The sequence below is a fragment of the Stomoxys calcitrans genome, chromosome 2 (assembly GCF_963082655.1).
Source record: "Stomoxys calcitrans chromosome 2, idStoCalc2.1, whole genome shotgun sequence".
In the NCBI taxonomy this organism is placed as follows: domain Eukaryota; kingdom Metazoa; phylum Arthropoda; class Insecta; order Diptera; family Muscidae; genus Stomoxys; species Stomoxys calcitrans.
This window is the reverse complement of record NC_081553.1, coordinates 55,711,014-55,723,897: the sequence shown is the minus strand read 5'-3', so window position 1 is coordinate 55,723,897 and position 12,884 is coordinate 55,711,014. Positions and strand designations below refer to the sequence as shown.

The following is a 12,884-nucleotide window of genomic DNA, read 5'->3' as shown; positions in this document are numbered from 1 at the left end:
CCATCTGCCTTGAGGCCAGTTTACTTGAGGCCCACTATACCAACCATACATTTACTAAGTCTACATATGTGTAATATGCAATAAAAAGTAGTCTTATATATATTTCCTGAAACAAGATTCAATCTTTCAATGCCAATTTATTTACATTCAAATATTTCTTCATGTCCTGCCTGCCTACTACGAGTATGTCCTTCGTCCTTTCAAAATAAATGCCATAACATTTACCATGTACTGTAGTAGACTCAGTGGTAATTGCCTCCTCTCGTATAATTGATTGCTTGCCACCTGAGCGATGACAACAACAACAAAAAAGGTCATGAAATGTCATATAGGTCGAACATTTTTAAAACAACCCATTACACTACTCACACACACACACACACACACACACTTTGTTGTGCCGCACAACTACGACTACAACAAAGATATTTATGCATGAGGTCCTTGAAACATTTGTAATATCTGACAAATGTATGTATGAAAGAATTTTTTCGTTTTTAAGCGATTAAAAAAAAAAAAGAAAAATACAACACAACATAAGCGGCAGAATTCTTTGGTGTCGCAAAAACATTAAAACCTTGTCATTGTAGAAAAAAGAAATTTGTTTTCTGTGTCTCCTCTAATGACTCGGGGGAGGGGTGCAAAGGCAGAAAAAAGAAACTTACAAGGACTGCAAAAAAAAACCAGTAAAAGCGTGCTAAGTTCGGCCGGGCCTAATCTTATATACCCTCCACCATGGATCGCATTTGTCGAGTTCTTTTCCCGGCATCTCTTCTTAGGCAAACGAGGATATAAGAAAAGATTTGCTCTGCTATTAGAGCAATATCAAGATATGGTCCAGTTTGGACCACAATTAAATTATATGTTGGAGACCTGTGTAAAATGTCAGCCAATTCGAATAAGAATTGCGCCCTTTGGGGGCTCAAGAAGTAAAATAGAGAGATCGATTTATATGGGAGCTGTATCGGGCTATAGACCGATTCAGACCATAATAAACACGTAGGTCGATGGTCATGAGAGAATCCGTCGTACAAAATTTCAGGCAAATCGGATAATAATTGCGACCTCTAGAGGCTCAAGAAGTCAAGATCCCAGATCGGTTTATATGGCAGCTATGTCAGGTTATCATCCGATTTGAACCACACTTGGCACAGTTGTTGGATATCATAACAAAACACGTCGTGACAAAATTCATTCAAATCGGATAAGAATTGCGCCCTCTAGAGGCTCAAGAAGTCAAGACCCAAGATCGGTTTATATGACAGCTATATCAGGTTATAGACCGATTTGAACCATTCTTGGCACAGATGTTGGATATCATGACAAAACACGTCGTGCGAAATTTCATTCCAATCGGATAAGAATTGCGCACTCTAGAGGCTCAAGAAGTCAAGACCCAAGATCGGTTTATATGATAGCTATATCAGGTTATGAACCGATTTGAATCATACTTGGTACAGTTGTTGGACATCATGACAAAACACGTCGTGCCAAAATTCATTCAAATCGGATAATAATTGCGACCTCTAGAGGCTCAAGAAGTCAAGATCCCAGATCGGTTTATATGGCAGCTATATCAGATTATGATCCGATTTGAACCATACTTGGCACAGTTGTTGGATATCATAACAAAACACATCGTGCGAAATTTCATTTCAATCGGATGAGAATTGCGCCCTCTAGAGGCTCAAGAAGTCAAGACCCAAGATCGGTTTATATGACAGCTATATCAGGTTATAGACCGATTTGAACCATTCTTGGCACAGATGTTGGATATCATGACAAAACACGTCGTGCGAAATTTCATTCCAATCGGATGAGAATTGCGCCCTCTAGAGGCTCAAGAAGTCAAGACCCAAGATCGGTTTATATGACAGCAATATCAGGTTATAGACCGAATTGAATCATTCTTGGCACAGATGTTGGATATCATGACAAAACACGTCGTGCGAAATTTCATTCCAATCGGACAAGAATTGCACACTCTAGAGGCTCAAGAAGTCAAGACCCCAGATCGGTTTATATGGCGGCTATATCAGGTTATAGACCGATTTGAACCATTCTTGGCACAGATGTTGGATATCATGACAAAACACGTTATGCGAAATTTCATTCCAATCGGATGAGAATTGCGCCCTCTAGAGGCTCAAGAAGTCAAGACCCAAGATCGGTTTATATGGCAGCTATATCAGGTTATGAACCGATTTGAACCATATTTGGTACAGTTGTTGGATATCATAACAAAACACGTCGTGCCAAAATTCATTTAAATCGGATAAGAATTGCGCCCTCTAGAGGCTCAAGAAATCAAGACCCAAGATCGGTTTATATGACAGCTATATCAAAACATGGACCGATATGGCCCATTTACAATACCAACCGACCTACATTAATAAGAAGTATTTGTGCAAAATTTCAAGCGGCCAGCTTTACTCCTTCGGAAGTTAACGTGCTTTCGACAGACAGACGGAAGAACGGACGGTCGGACGGACGGACAGACGGACGGATTGACGGACGGAAATGGCAAGATCGACATAAAATGTCACGACGAACAAGAATATATATACTTTATGGGGTCTCAGACGAATATTTCGAGTAGTTACAAACAGAATGACGAAATTAGTATACCCCCCATCTTATGGTGGAGGGTATAAAAATAGAGAAAACTTTCAGAACAAAACTTAAAGAGGTAGGTGAAAGATGGGAGACCACCGTAGCGCAGAGGTTAGCATACCCGCCTATGATGCTGAACGCCTGGGTTTCAATTTTGGCGAGAACATCAGAGTATGAGTATCAATTCGATCCCACGTTTTTTGAGACGTGATTTCCCCCTCGGTTAGGAGCGCAGCACCATCCAAAACTCCTTCCGATCTCTGGATCACGGCACTCGATTCATTGGAAAAAAACTGCTCTTGCTGCGATTTTAGGTCCAAACCACAGTCACCACTTTGCCTTCAACTGGGGCCTCAGACAGTCAGACAAGACCTACAGGGTGGCTGATGAATATTGCTACAATGATGAATATTGCTACATTTTTTTTTCGGTGTATGGAATACATTTTTCTTTTATTCATGTTAAATTAAATTATTAAATTAATTATTAAATTATTATTAATTAAATTAATTAATTAATTAATTAAATTAATTATTAAATTATTATTATTAAATAGAAAAAAAGTTATTACATTTTTTTTTGGTAGCGGCTTTCATCAGCCACCCTGTATATGGTGTTTTATGCTGGCTGAATACTGCAGGTCTCTTAACCCCTGGTGAATAATATAATGCGTCTACCAACGCCCCCTTACATAACCGAAGCTAGTATGAGTGAGTAATCGATCACACGTTGCTTGGATATGATATCCCCCTTGGTTAGGAGCGGAGCACCATCTAAAACTCCTTCCGATCTCTGGGTCACGGCACTCGGTTGATGCGGCATGCAACACCTCACCGAAAAAAAACTGCCATTGCTGCGATTTTAGGTTCAAACCACAGTCACCATGGGTTCGAATCCTGGCGAGACCAGGATCGCTCTTGCTGCGATTTTAGGTTCCAACCACGGTCACCACTTTGATCCCAGCTGGGGCCTCAGACAGACAGACAAGACCTAATGGTCCATACATAACCGAAGCTAGTATGAGTGAGTATCGATCCCACGTTGCTTCGACATGATATCCCCCTAGGTTAGGAGCGGAGCACCATCCAAAACTCCTTCCGATCTCTGGGTCACGGCACTCGGTTGATGCGGCATCCAACACCCCAGCTAAAAACAACTCCTCTTGCTGCGATTTTGGATCCAAACCACAGTCACCATGGGTTCGAATCCTGGCGAGACCATCAGAAAAAATGTTCAGCGTTGATTTTCCCCTCCTAATGCTGGCAACATTTGTGAGGTACTATGCCATGTAAAAACTTCTCTCCAAAGAGGTGTCGCACTGCGGCACGCCGTTTGGACTCGGCTATAAGAAGGAGGCCCCTTATAATTGAGCTTGAACTTGAATCGGACTGCACTCTGTAAGAAGTTTGCCCCTGTTCCTTAGTGGAATGTTCTTGGGCAAAATTTGCAATTTTGCACAGTCACCACTTTCCTCTCAACTGGGCCCTCACCATAGCCAGACTGGAACCAAAGTTGCAGGTGCTCCTGGCTACCGTGGTATCAGATTAAGGACTCTGGTCTCCGACCACGTAGTCCAAGAGTACTTCCAGTTGAACTCCAAACAGTTCCGGACTGTTCGCCTAGTGAGATGATGCAAGCACCATCCCGTAGCAACACCACAAACAGAACCATCAGAAAACAGGTGACAGAACCCAAAATGACTCAGCACAAGACTGATATAGAACAGGAATTCCAACGAAACATTCAAACAACACATTCTGTTATTCACAAGAAAAAGCAGCGACACCGTGTGAAAAACTTCCAAAAACCAATACGAATTTCCATACATCATTCTTCGCACAAACAGCGCAACATTTGTAAGGTATTTTGCCATGTAAAAACTCCTCTCCAAAGAGGAGTCGCACGTTCGGCACGCCGTTCGGACTCGGCTATAAAAATGAGGCCCCTTATCATTGAGCTTTAATTTGATTCGGATTGCCCTCATGGATATGTGAGAAGTTTGCCATTGTCCCTTAGCGGAATTAGTTCATGTGGGTCTCAGGCTACCTGCCGCTGAGACCGATTCGAAATAAGTTGTTTCGGATTCGCTTTCCCGGAAGGAGACCTTCACTGACGTCACCAGTATGGAGTCAGGGAGGAAATTGGGGTTCTACTCAGAGACACTAGGTAAAAATATGTCAGTTCGACTGCCGGACGAGTGTATGGTTATCCAGGCAAAGGTCTGTGCCATTATGTTGACCGCAAAGAAGATCCGGAAGAAGCAACCACCTACAAAACTTAGGATATATGTGGACAGTATGGCGGCCCTAAAGGGCTTGAATTCGAGGTGGAGGAGGTCGAAGTCCGAGGAAGAGTGTTTGGGTGGCGGATTGTGTGAATGGACTCCTGGCTCATGAAGTTGTCGGTATGTGCTGGAAAATGAAAGGACGGACGAGTATGTTCACGACAAGAAAACCCGTGCCATTTGTCGACCCCTAAACATGGTAGAGGAGATGGCCAGAGCGGAGGCGGTGTTAAGGATGGATGTCGGATTGCCAGAACATTTTGGCCTGCGTTTGGCTATATGGCCGCGCGCATGGGAGTCTCACACAACGACTACTGGGCACGCTGTCTTGAGGACGATTAGGAGGAGATGGTAGCTTGTGCCCGACTCTACAGGGGAACAGGCTTTCCACCTGTGGCTAAGAGCGATTCGAGAGAAGTTGTTCAGGAATCGCTTTCCCGGAAGGGAGGAGTGGGAGGCTGATACGACATTGATAAGTCAATTCAACTAGCGAACGAGTGTATGGTCTTTCAGGGCAAGGTTTGGGCCATTTCGAATGAAAGGACGGGGAGTATGCCAGGGGGGATCCTCCACGGCAAGTAAACCTATGGCCGGTCTTGTACACGTGCCTTTCTTCGAAACTCAGGATATATGTGGATAGTATGACGGCCCTTAAGGCCTCGAATTCGAGGACGATGCGGTCGAAGTGCGTGGCGGAATATTTGAGGGCCCTGAACTGACTACTGGCTCATAAAGTTGTTGGTGTTCTGAGTAATGAAATGGCGGACAAGTATACCATGGGGGTATCCTCCAGGGCAATCAAACCAAGGGCTGGTTTTGCACAAGTGCCATTTATCGATCTACTGAACATAGCGGAGGAGATGGCTAGTGCGGAGGCGAGTCTGTGGATGGATGTCGGATTGCCAGAACGTTCTGGCCAGCTGTTGGCCAAAAGAGGACGAAGTCACTGAGTACGATTACAGTAGTCATAATCGGACATTGTGCGATCGGTCATATGGCCGCGCTCATGGAAGTCCCGCACAATGACTACTGGGACGATGTTTTAAGGACGATGAGGAGATGGCCGCGCGCATGGGAGTCTCGCACAACGACTATTGGGGACGCTGTCTTGAAGACGATGAGGAGATAGCCGCGTGCATGGAGGTCCCGCCCAACGACTACTGTGGACACTGCCTTAATTTAGATGAGGAGGAGATGGTAGAACACCAGCTCTGCTTATGCACGGGTCTACAGGGGCACAGGCTTTCCACCTGTCGCTAAGAGCGATTCGAGAGAGGTTTTTCAGGATTCGCTTTCCTGGAAGGGAGGAGTGGGAGGCTGATATTGTGTTTGGGATAGATGAGACCTCGGCTTTGACTGACGGCTCCAGGATGGAGTCTGTGACGGGATTGAGGGTCCACTCAGAGACACTTGACATCGATATGTCAGTTCGACTCCCGGACGATTGTTCGGTCTGTGCTATGTTGTTGGCCCCAAAGGTGATGCGGAGGAAGGACCTGCCACTTTCGAAACTCAGGATATATGAGGATAGTATGGCGGACCTAAAGGCCTCGAATTCGAGGACGATGAGATCGAAGTGCGTAGCGGAATGTTTGGGGGCCCTGAACTGACTCCTGGCTCATGATGTTGTGGGTGTTCTGAGGAATGAAATGGCGGACAAGTATGCCAGGGGGGATCCTTCACGGCAAGCAAACCTGTGGCCGGTCATGCACACTTGCTATTTGTCGAACTACTGAACATGGCGGAGGAGATGGCCAGTACAGAGCAGGTGACAAAGTGTGAGACTGTGAATGGATGTAGGATTGCCGGAACATTCTGGCCTGCTATTGACCAAAAGTCTACTGGGGACGCTGTCTTAATGTAGATGAGGAGGAGATGGTCGAACATCAGCTCTGCTTATGCCCGGATCTACAGAACAGGCTTTCTACCCGTTGCCGAGAGCGGTTCGAGAGAGGTTGTTCAGGATTCGTTTTCTCAGAAGGTTGGAGTGGGAGGGTGATATTATGTTTGAGTTGGATGAGACCTCAGTCTTCACTGACGGCTCCAGGATATAATCTGTGACGGGATTGGGGGTCGACTTAGAGGCACTCGACATCGAGTCATTCAATTTCACTGCCGGACGAGTTTACGGTCTGTGCCATTATGTTGGGCCGCAAATAAAGATCAGGAGGAATGACCTGACACTTTCGAAACTCACGATATATGTGGATAGTATGAAGGCCCTAAAGGCCTTGAGTTCGAGGAAGATGAAGTCGAAGTGCGTGGCGGAAGTGTTGAGGGCCCTGGCTCATGAAGTTATCGGTGTTTTGAGGGATGAAAGGGCGGACAAGTATGCCAGGGGGATCCTTCACGGCAAGCAAACCTGTGGCCGGTCATGCACACGTGCCATTTGTCGAACTATCGAGCATGATAGAGGAGATGGCCCATGGGGTGACGATGGCAATGTGGGAGTCTGTGGATGGATGTCGGATTGCCAGAACATTCTGGTCTGCTGTTGAGCAGAAGAGTACGAGGTCACTGAGTGCTATTTCATGAGTCATAACCAAACACTGTGAGATAGACCATATGGCCGCGTGCATGTGAGTCCGGACAGGGACTACTGTGTGGTGAGTAAAAAAAATGGAAGTCAAAAACTGCTGAATCGATTTTCATGAAATTTTCACAGATGATAGAGTTTGGCCCCTCAACGAAAATATGGTACTTCATTTTCTCAATTTCAAATACGCCAAATATCAGAGATGGGTGCATCGATATAAGTGAAATTTTGTATGCCACCTTACGGTACCCAAAAACACAAAATTTTTATAAAGCTTTGATCTTTTAACATTAGTCAAATAAACGTGGGGGACGCCCTACCCCAAACCCACTCAAACGGGCATGTTTAGCTGGTATTGGTATAAAACTTTGATCTTTTAACTTTGGTCAAATAACCGTGGGGGACGCCCTACCCCAAACCCTTTCAAACGGGCATGTTTAGATATTGGGACAATATGGGTATCAAATGGAAGGTATTTAAGAGTAGAGTACGAACTTGATATAACAATTCGACCTCACGTGTCAGGAGGCCCACCTCACCCCCGAAAACCACCCACAATATTAGATGTTTAACGATTGCGGCAATATGAGTATCAAACGAAAGCTGATTGGAAGTAGAATACGAAACTTATATAAAAATTGGAGATCAAGTCCGAGTCCGATCGAAGGGGACCGCCCTACCCTAAAAATAACCCACAAACGTTTATGTAGGCCGATTGGGACCGCATGGGATTCAAACGAAAGCTACTTAAAAGTATAATACGATACTCATATAAATATTTGGCGTCTATTCCCGAACGGGATATGGTCTGAATCGGTCCAAAACCTGATATAGCTCCCATATAAACCCATCTCCCAATTATACATTTTGGGAACCTAAAGGGCATAATTGTTATCCGAGTTGGCTGAAATTTTGCACAGTGATTTCTTACTTGACCTCTAACATATGTGGCAACTGTTGTCTGAATAGGTCCATAACCTGATATGGCTCCTATATTAGCCGATATACCGATTTTATTTATTGATCCCCTATAGGTCGAAATTCTTATCCTATTTTGTTAAAATTTTGCACAATGGCTTTTACTATGGTCTCCAACATCCAAGCCTACTATGGCTCGAATCGGTTTTTATTCTCTGTTTGCCTTTAGAGAGATACCGGGCAAAGACCTTGAGAAATGCGATGCATGGTGGAGGTTATACAATATTCGGCCCGGCCGAACTAAACACGCCCCTTCGGTTCGGAGAAATGGTCAGGTTATTTCGTCATCATATTTTTCACTTATTTTTATACCCTCCACCATAGGATGGGGGTATACTTATTTCGACATTCTGTTTGTAACACCTCGAAATATGCGTCTGAGACCCCATAAAGTATATATATTCTTGATCGTCATGTGATTTTAAGTCGATCTACCCATGTCCGTCCGTCTGTTCGTCCATCCGTCTGTCCGTCCGTCTGTATGTCGAAAGCACGCTAACTTTCGAAGGAGTAAAGCTAGCCGCTTGAAATTTTGCACAAATACTTTTTATTAGTGTAGGTCAGTTGGTATTGAAAATGGGCCTAATCGGTCCATGTTTTGATATAGCTGCCATATAAACCGATCTGGGGTCTTGACTTCTTGAGCCTCTAGAGGGCGCACTTCTCGTCCGATTTGACTGAAAAATTTCACGTGGTGTTTTGGTATCACTTCCAACAACTGCGCTAAGTATATTTTAAATCGGTCCATGTTTTGATATAGCTGCCATATAAACCGATCTTGGGTCTTCACTTCTTGAGCCTCTAGAGGGCGCAATTCTCGTCCGATTTGAATGAAATTTTGCACCTGGTGTTTCGGTATCACTTCCAATAACTGCGCTAAGTATGGTTCAAATCGGTCCATGTTGTGATATAGCTGCCATATAAACCGATCCGGGGTCTTGACTTCTTGAGCCTCTAGAGGGCGCAATTCTCCTCCGATTTGAATGAAATTTTGCACGTGGTGTTTCGGTATCACTTCCAACAACAGCGCTAAGTATGGTTCAAATCGGTACATAACCTGATATAGCTGCCATATAAACCGATCTTGGGTCTTGATTTCTTGAGCCTCTAGAGGGCGAAATTCTCATCCGATTTGGCTGAAATTTTGCACGTGGTATTTCAGAATCACTTCCAAAAACAGCGCTAAGTATGGTTCAAATCGGTCCATGTTTCGATATAGTTGCCATATAAACCGATCTGGGGTCTTGACTTCTTGAGCCTCTAGAGGGCGCAATTCTCGTCCGATTTGAATGAAATTTTGCACGTAATGTTTCGGTATCACTTCCAACAACTGGTTCAAATCGGTCCATGTTTTGATATAGCTGCCATATAACCGGATCTGGGGTCTTGACTTCTCGAGCCTCTAGAGGGCGCAATTCTCATCCGATTTGAATAAAATTTTGCACGTGGTGTTTCGGTATCACTTCCAACAACAGCGCTAAGTATGGTTTAAATCGGTCCATGTTTTGATATAGCTACCATATAAACCGATCTGGGGTCTTGACTTCTTGACCCTCTAGAGGGCGCAATTCTTATCCGATTTAAATGAAATTTTGGACTTGGTGTTTCGGTATCACTTCCAATAACTGCGCTAAGAATGGTTCAAATCGGTCCATGTTTTGATATAGCTGCCATATATACCGATCTGGGGTCTTGACTTCTCGAGCCTCTAGAGGGCGCAATTCTCATCCAATTTGGCTGAAATTTTGCATGAGATGTTTTGTTATGACTTCCAACAACTGCGCTAAGTATGGTGCAAATCGGTACATAACCTGATATAGCTGACATATAAACCGATCTTGGGTCTTGACTTCTTGAGCCTCTAGAGGGCGCAATTCTCATCCGATTTGGCTGAAATTTTGCATGAGGTTTTTTGTTATGACTTCCAACACCTGCGCTAAGTATGGCGTAAATCGAAAAATAACCTGATATATTTGCCATATACACCGATCTGGGATATTGACTTCTTGAGCCTCTAGAGGCCGCAATTCTTATCCGATTTACCTGAAATTTTTTACAACAACTTCTCTCATGATCTTCAACACACGTGTCTAATATGGTCTGAATCGATTAATAGCTTGATACAGCTCCCATATAAACCTATCTCCCGATTTTGCTTCTTGAGCCCCTACAAGGCGCAATTCTTATCTGAATGAACTGAAATATTACACAACGACTTCCACAATGTTCAGCATTTATTTATGGTCCGAATCGGACTATAATTCGATATAGCTCCAATAGCATAACAGTTCTTATTCTTGGCCGAACTTAGCACGCTCTTACTTGTCTCTTTTGGCTTTTCTTCTTTTTCTTACCAAGGTGTCACCATGGGGCGGACTGGCTTCCGAGTGAACTCACCTTTCGGGGTGGTTTTTTAATAAAATTTATTTACATTTCTATAAATTATCAACTAAAATATTTCGAAAAATTCTAATACATAACACATTTATCACTAGGATTCATATTGCTGCCTCTGGGACAATTGAATTCCTTGGAAAATTCCTCCAAATTCGACAGAGGCCCATTTACCCTATACTTATGAGGCACATGGCCAAAAGCCGAGGTATCTAAAGTACTAAGCTCTGGGCGAGTGTTGCTGCAAAACATTTGACCATAGGCTATGAAAAACAACTGCCTATTATTATAGTTGAGACGCGGCAATGTTTCCTCTCCCACACTCTGATGGAAACGCAAAGTGTCCTCATACCATTTGACATAGGCCTCATAGGCCAAGCGCAGACCACCATTATCGGCTATATTCTCGGATTGGGATTCGCCCATATAATTATAGCGTTTATATTGTTCAGTAAAACAGTCCAGGCGACTGTGTAGACTGAGGAAAGACAAATTGTCCCACCAACGCTTAAATTGACCATTGTTGTCATAGAACACCCCCTTGTCATCGAAACCATGGACCAGCTCGTGGGAGGCCAGAAAACCCAAGGTGCCAAATTTTAAGGCATTCGGTGAAGAGCCCGACCATAGATAATGCGGTTGTAGGGAGGATACGGGGAATATGACAGTGTTTTTGAGGCGGCTGGTAAAGGGGCTGCCTTCCCGCTCAGCCACCTTTTGTTGTGGGTTCGAGGATGCATTGAATTTTCTGTGAGCTTCTGCTGCCTTATAGGCCAATATGGCTTTCATATTCTGCAGATAATCATTGCGGTACAGCCGTAGTTGGCTGTATTTCTCCGAAAACATGTTGCGCTCATATTGACCAAATTCCAATTTCATTTGCCTCACTTTGTCCAAGGCTGCCTTGCGGGTATTGTCCTTAATCCAACTGAGGCGAGGCGATTGCAGTATACTTTGAAACGTCGATTTGATGGTTACCCAAAAATGTTTCAAATCATTTTCCATTTGCTGAGACACCTCCTTGCGATAGGCCATAAAATCCATTTCGCTGGCAAAATGAGTGGTGGTCTCTATTTTACACAACTCCTGCTGTTGCCCGGGGACTTGCAGCATCATAAAGGGCTTAAGCAGATAATAGAAAACATAATTGGCCACTGTTCTTTTGGGAGTGCGCTTCAGGGTGTGGACGATATTTTGATGACAAGTGGCCAGGTGGTCTTCTATTTTGTAATTGCGAGGTATATTTGAGCCCAAAGAGATTTCCAGGAAACGTCTCACATCCACATCGGGCATATATTTGCGTTGCATTTTATCCACGGTCAGAGTTGGGGCATTGACAGTAACACCCGAGGCAGGACAGGCGGTGGCCAGGCTGGCCTTAAAGTCTGCTATATCCTTGGCCACTCGATTGGCAGTGTTTTGATCCAAGCCCAAATAGGTCTTCAATTTACTGGCAATAACCGTCTGCTCGGTAATGCCATGATTGCTGCGTATTATGAGGGCGGCCAAACTTTCCTGCATATCTTCCCAGTATAGTTTCAGCCAACGCTTGCTGCTGTCTGAAATATCATTGCCCAGCTCATAGCGCATCAGCAGCTGCACATCATATTTATGGGAAATCTCTGCTATGGTTTTTAGCCAATCAAAATCATTTTCACGCCATCGATTGCCCTCCAAGGCAGGCATTTTGCCAAACTCCTGCACTATGGCCTTAAGTTTATCCTTGAACATGCGCAAATCAATGTGCAGGCAGGACTTGTAGAAATTTCTCACGTTCTTCTCCATGTCTGTATCACCAGCTGACTCACGGGTCAAAACATTGACCTGTTTTTCTTCATACTCCCTCTCCAGTATAGAGAAAATGTCCACCTGAATTTCGGTGGGATTGTAGCGGGCAAAATTGCCGCAGGCAAATTCATAAAAATCATTGCAAGGATTTGCGCTTAGGTTCATATATTTGCGAATTTCTTCGGATTTTTGACGCCTTTGCCTTTGCTCATCGGCGCCAAGCGACGCCGCTTGTGTCATACCCCATAGAGTTGTAATCATAACAAAAACTTTTGTAATTTTTAACAGCAT

The 12,884-nt window shown here is 44.1% G+C and overlaps 1 protein-coding gene across 1 annotated transcript; it reads right to left on the bottom strand.

Moving 5' to 3' along the window:
* Positions 1-10,880: 10,880 nt before the first annotated feature.
* LOC106096229 (neprilysin-4) lies at positions 10,881-12,884 on the bottom strand. The gene has a single exon (XM_013263874.2). It carries the CDS (start codon positions 12,882-12,884, stop codon positions 10,881-10,883), a length of 2,004 nt encoding a protein of 667 aa, XP_013119328.2.

Excerpts from the sequence above, each read along its gene's own strand:
- LOC106096229 (XM_013263874.2), bottom strand. The coding sequence starts at position 12,884 with ATGCTGTTAAAAATTACAAAAGTTTTTGTTATGATTACAACTCTATGG.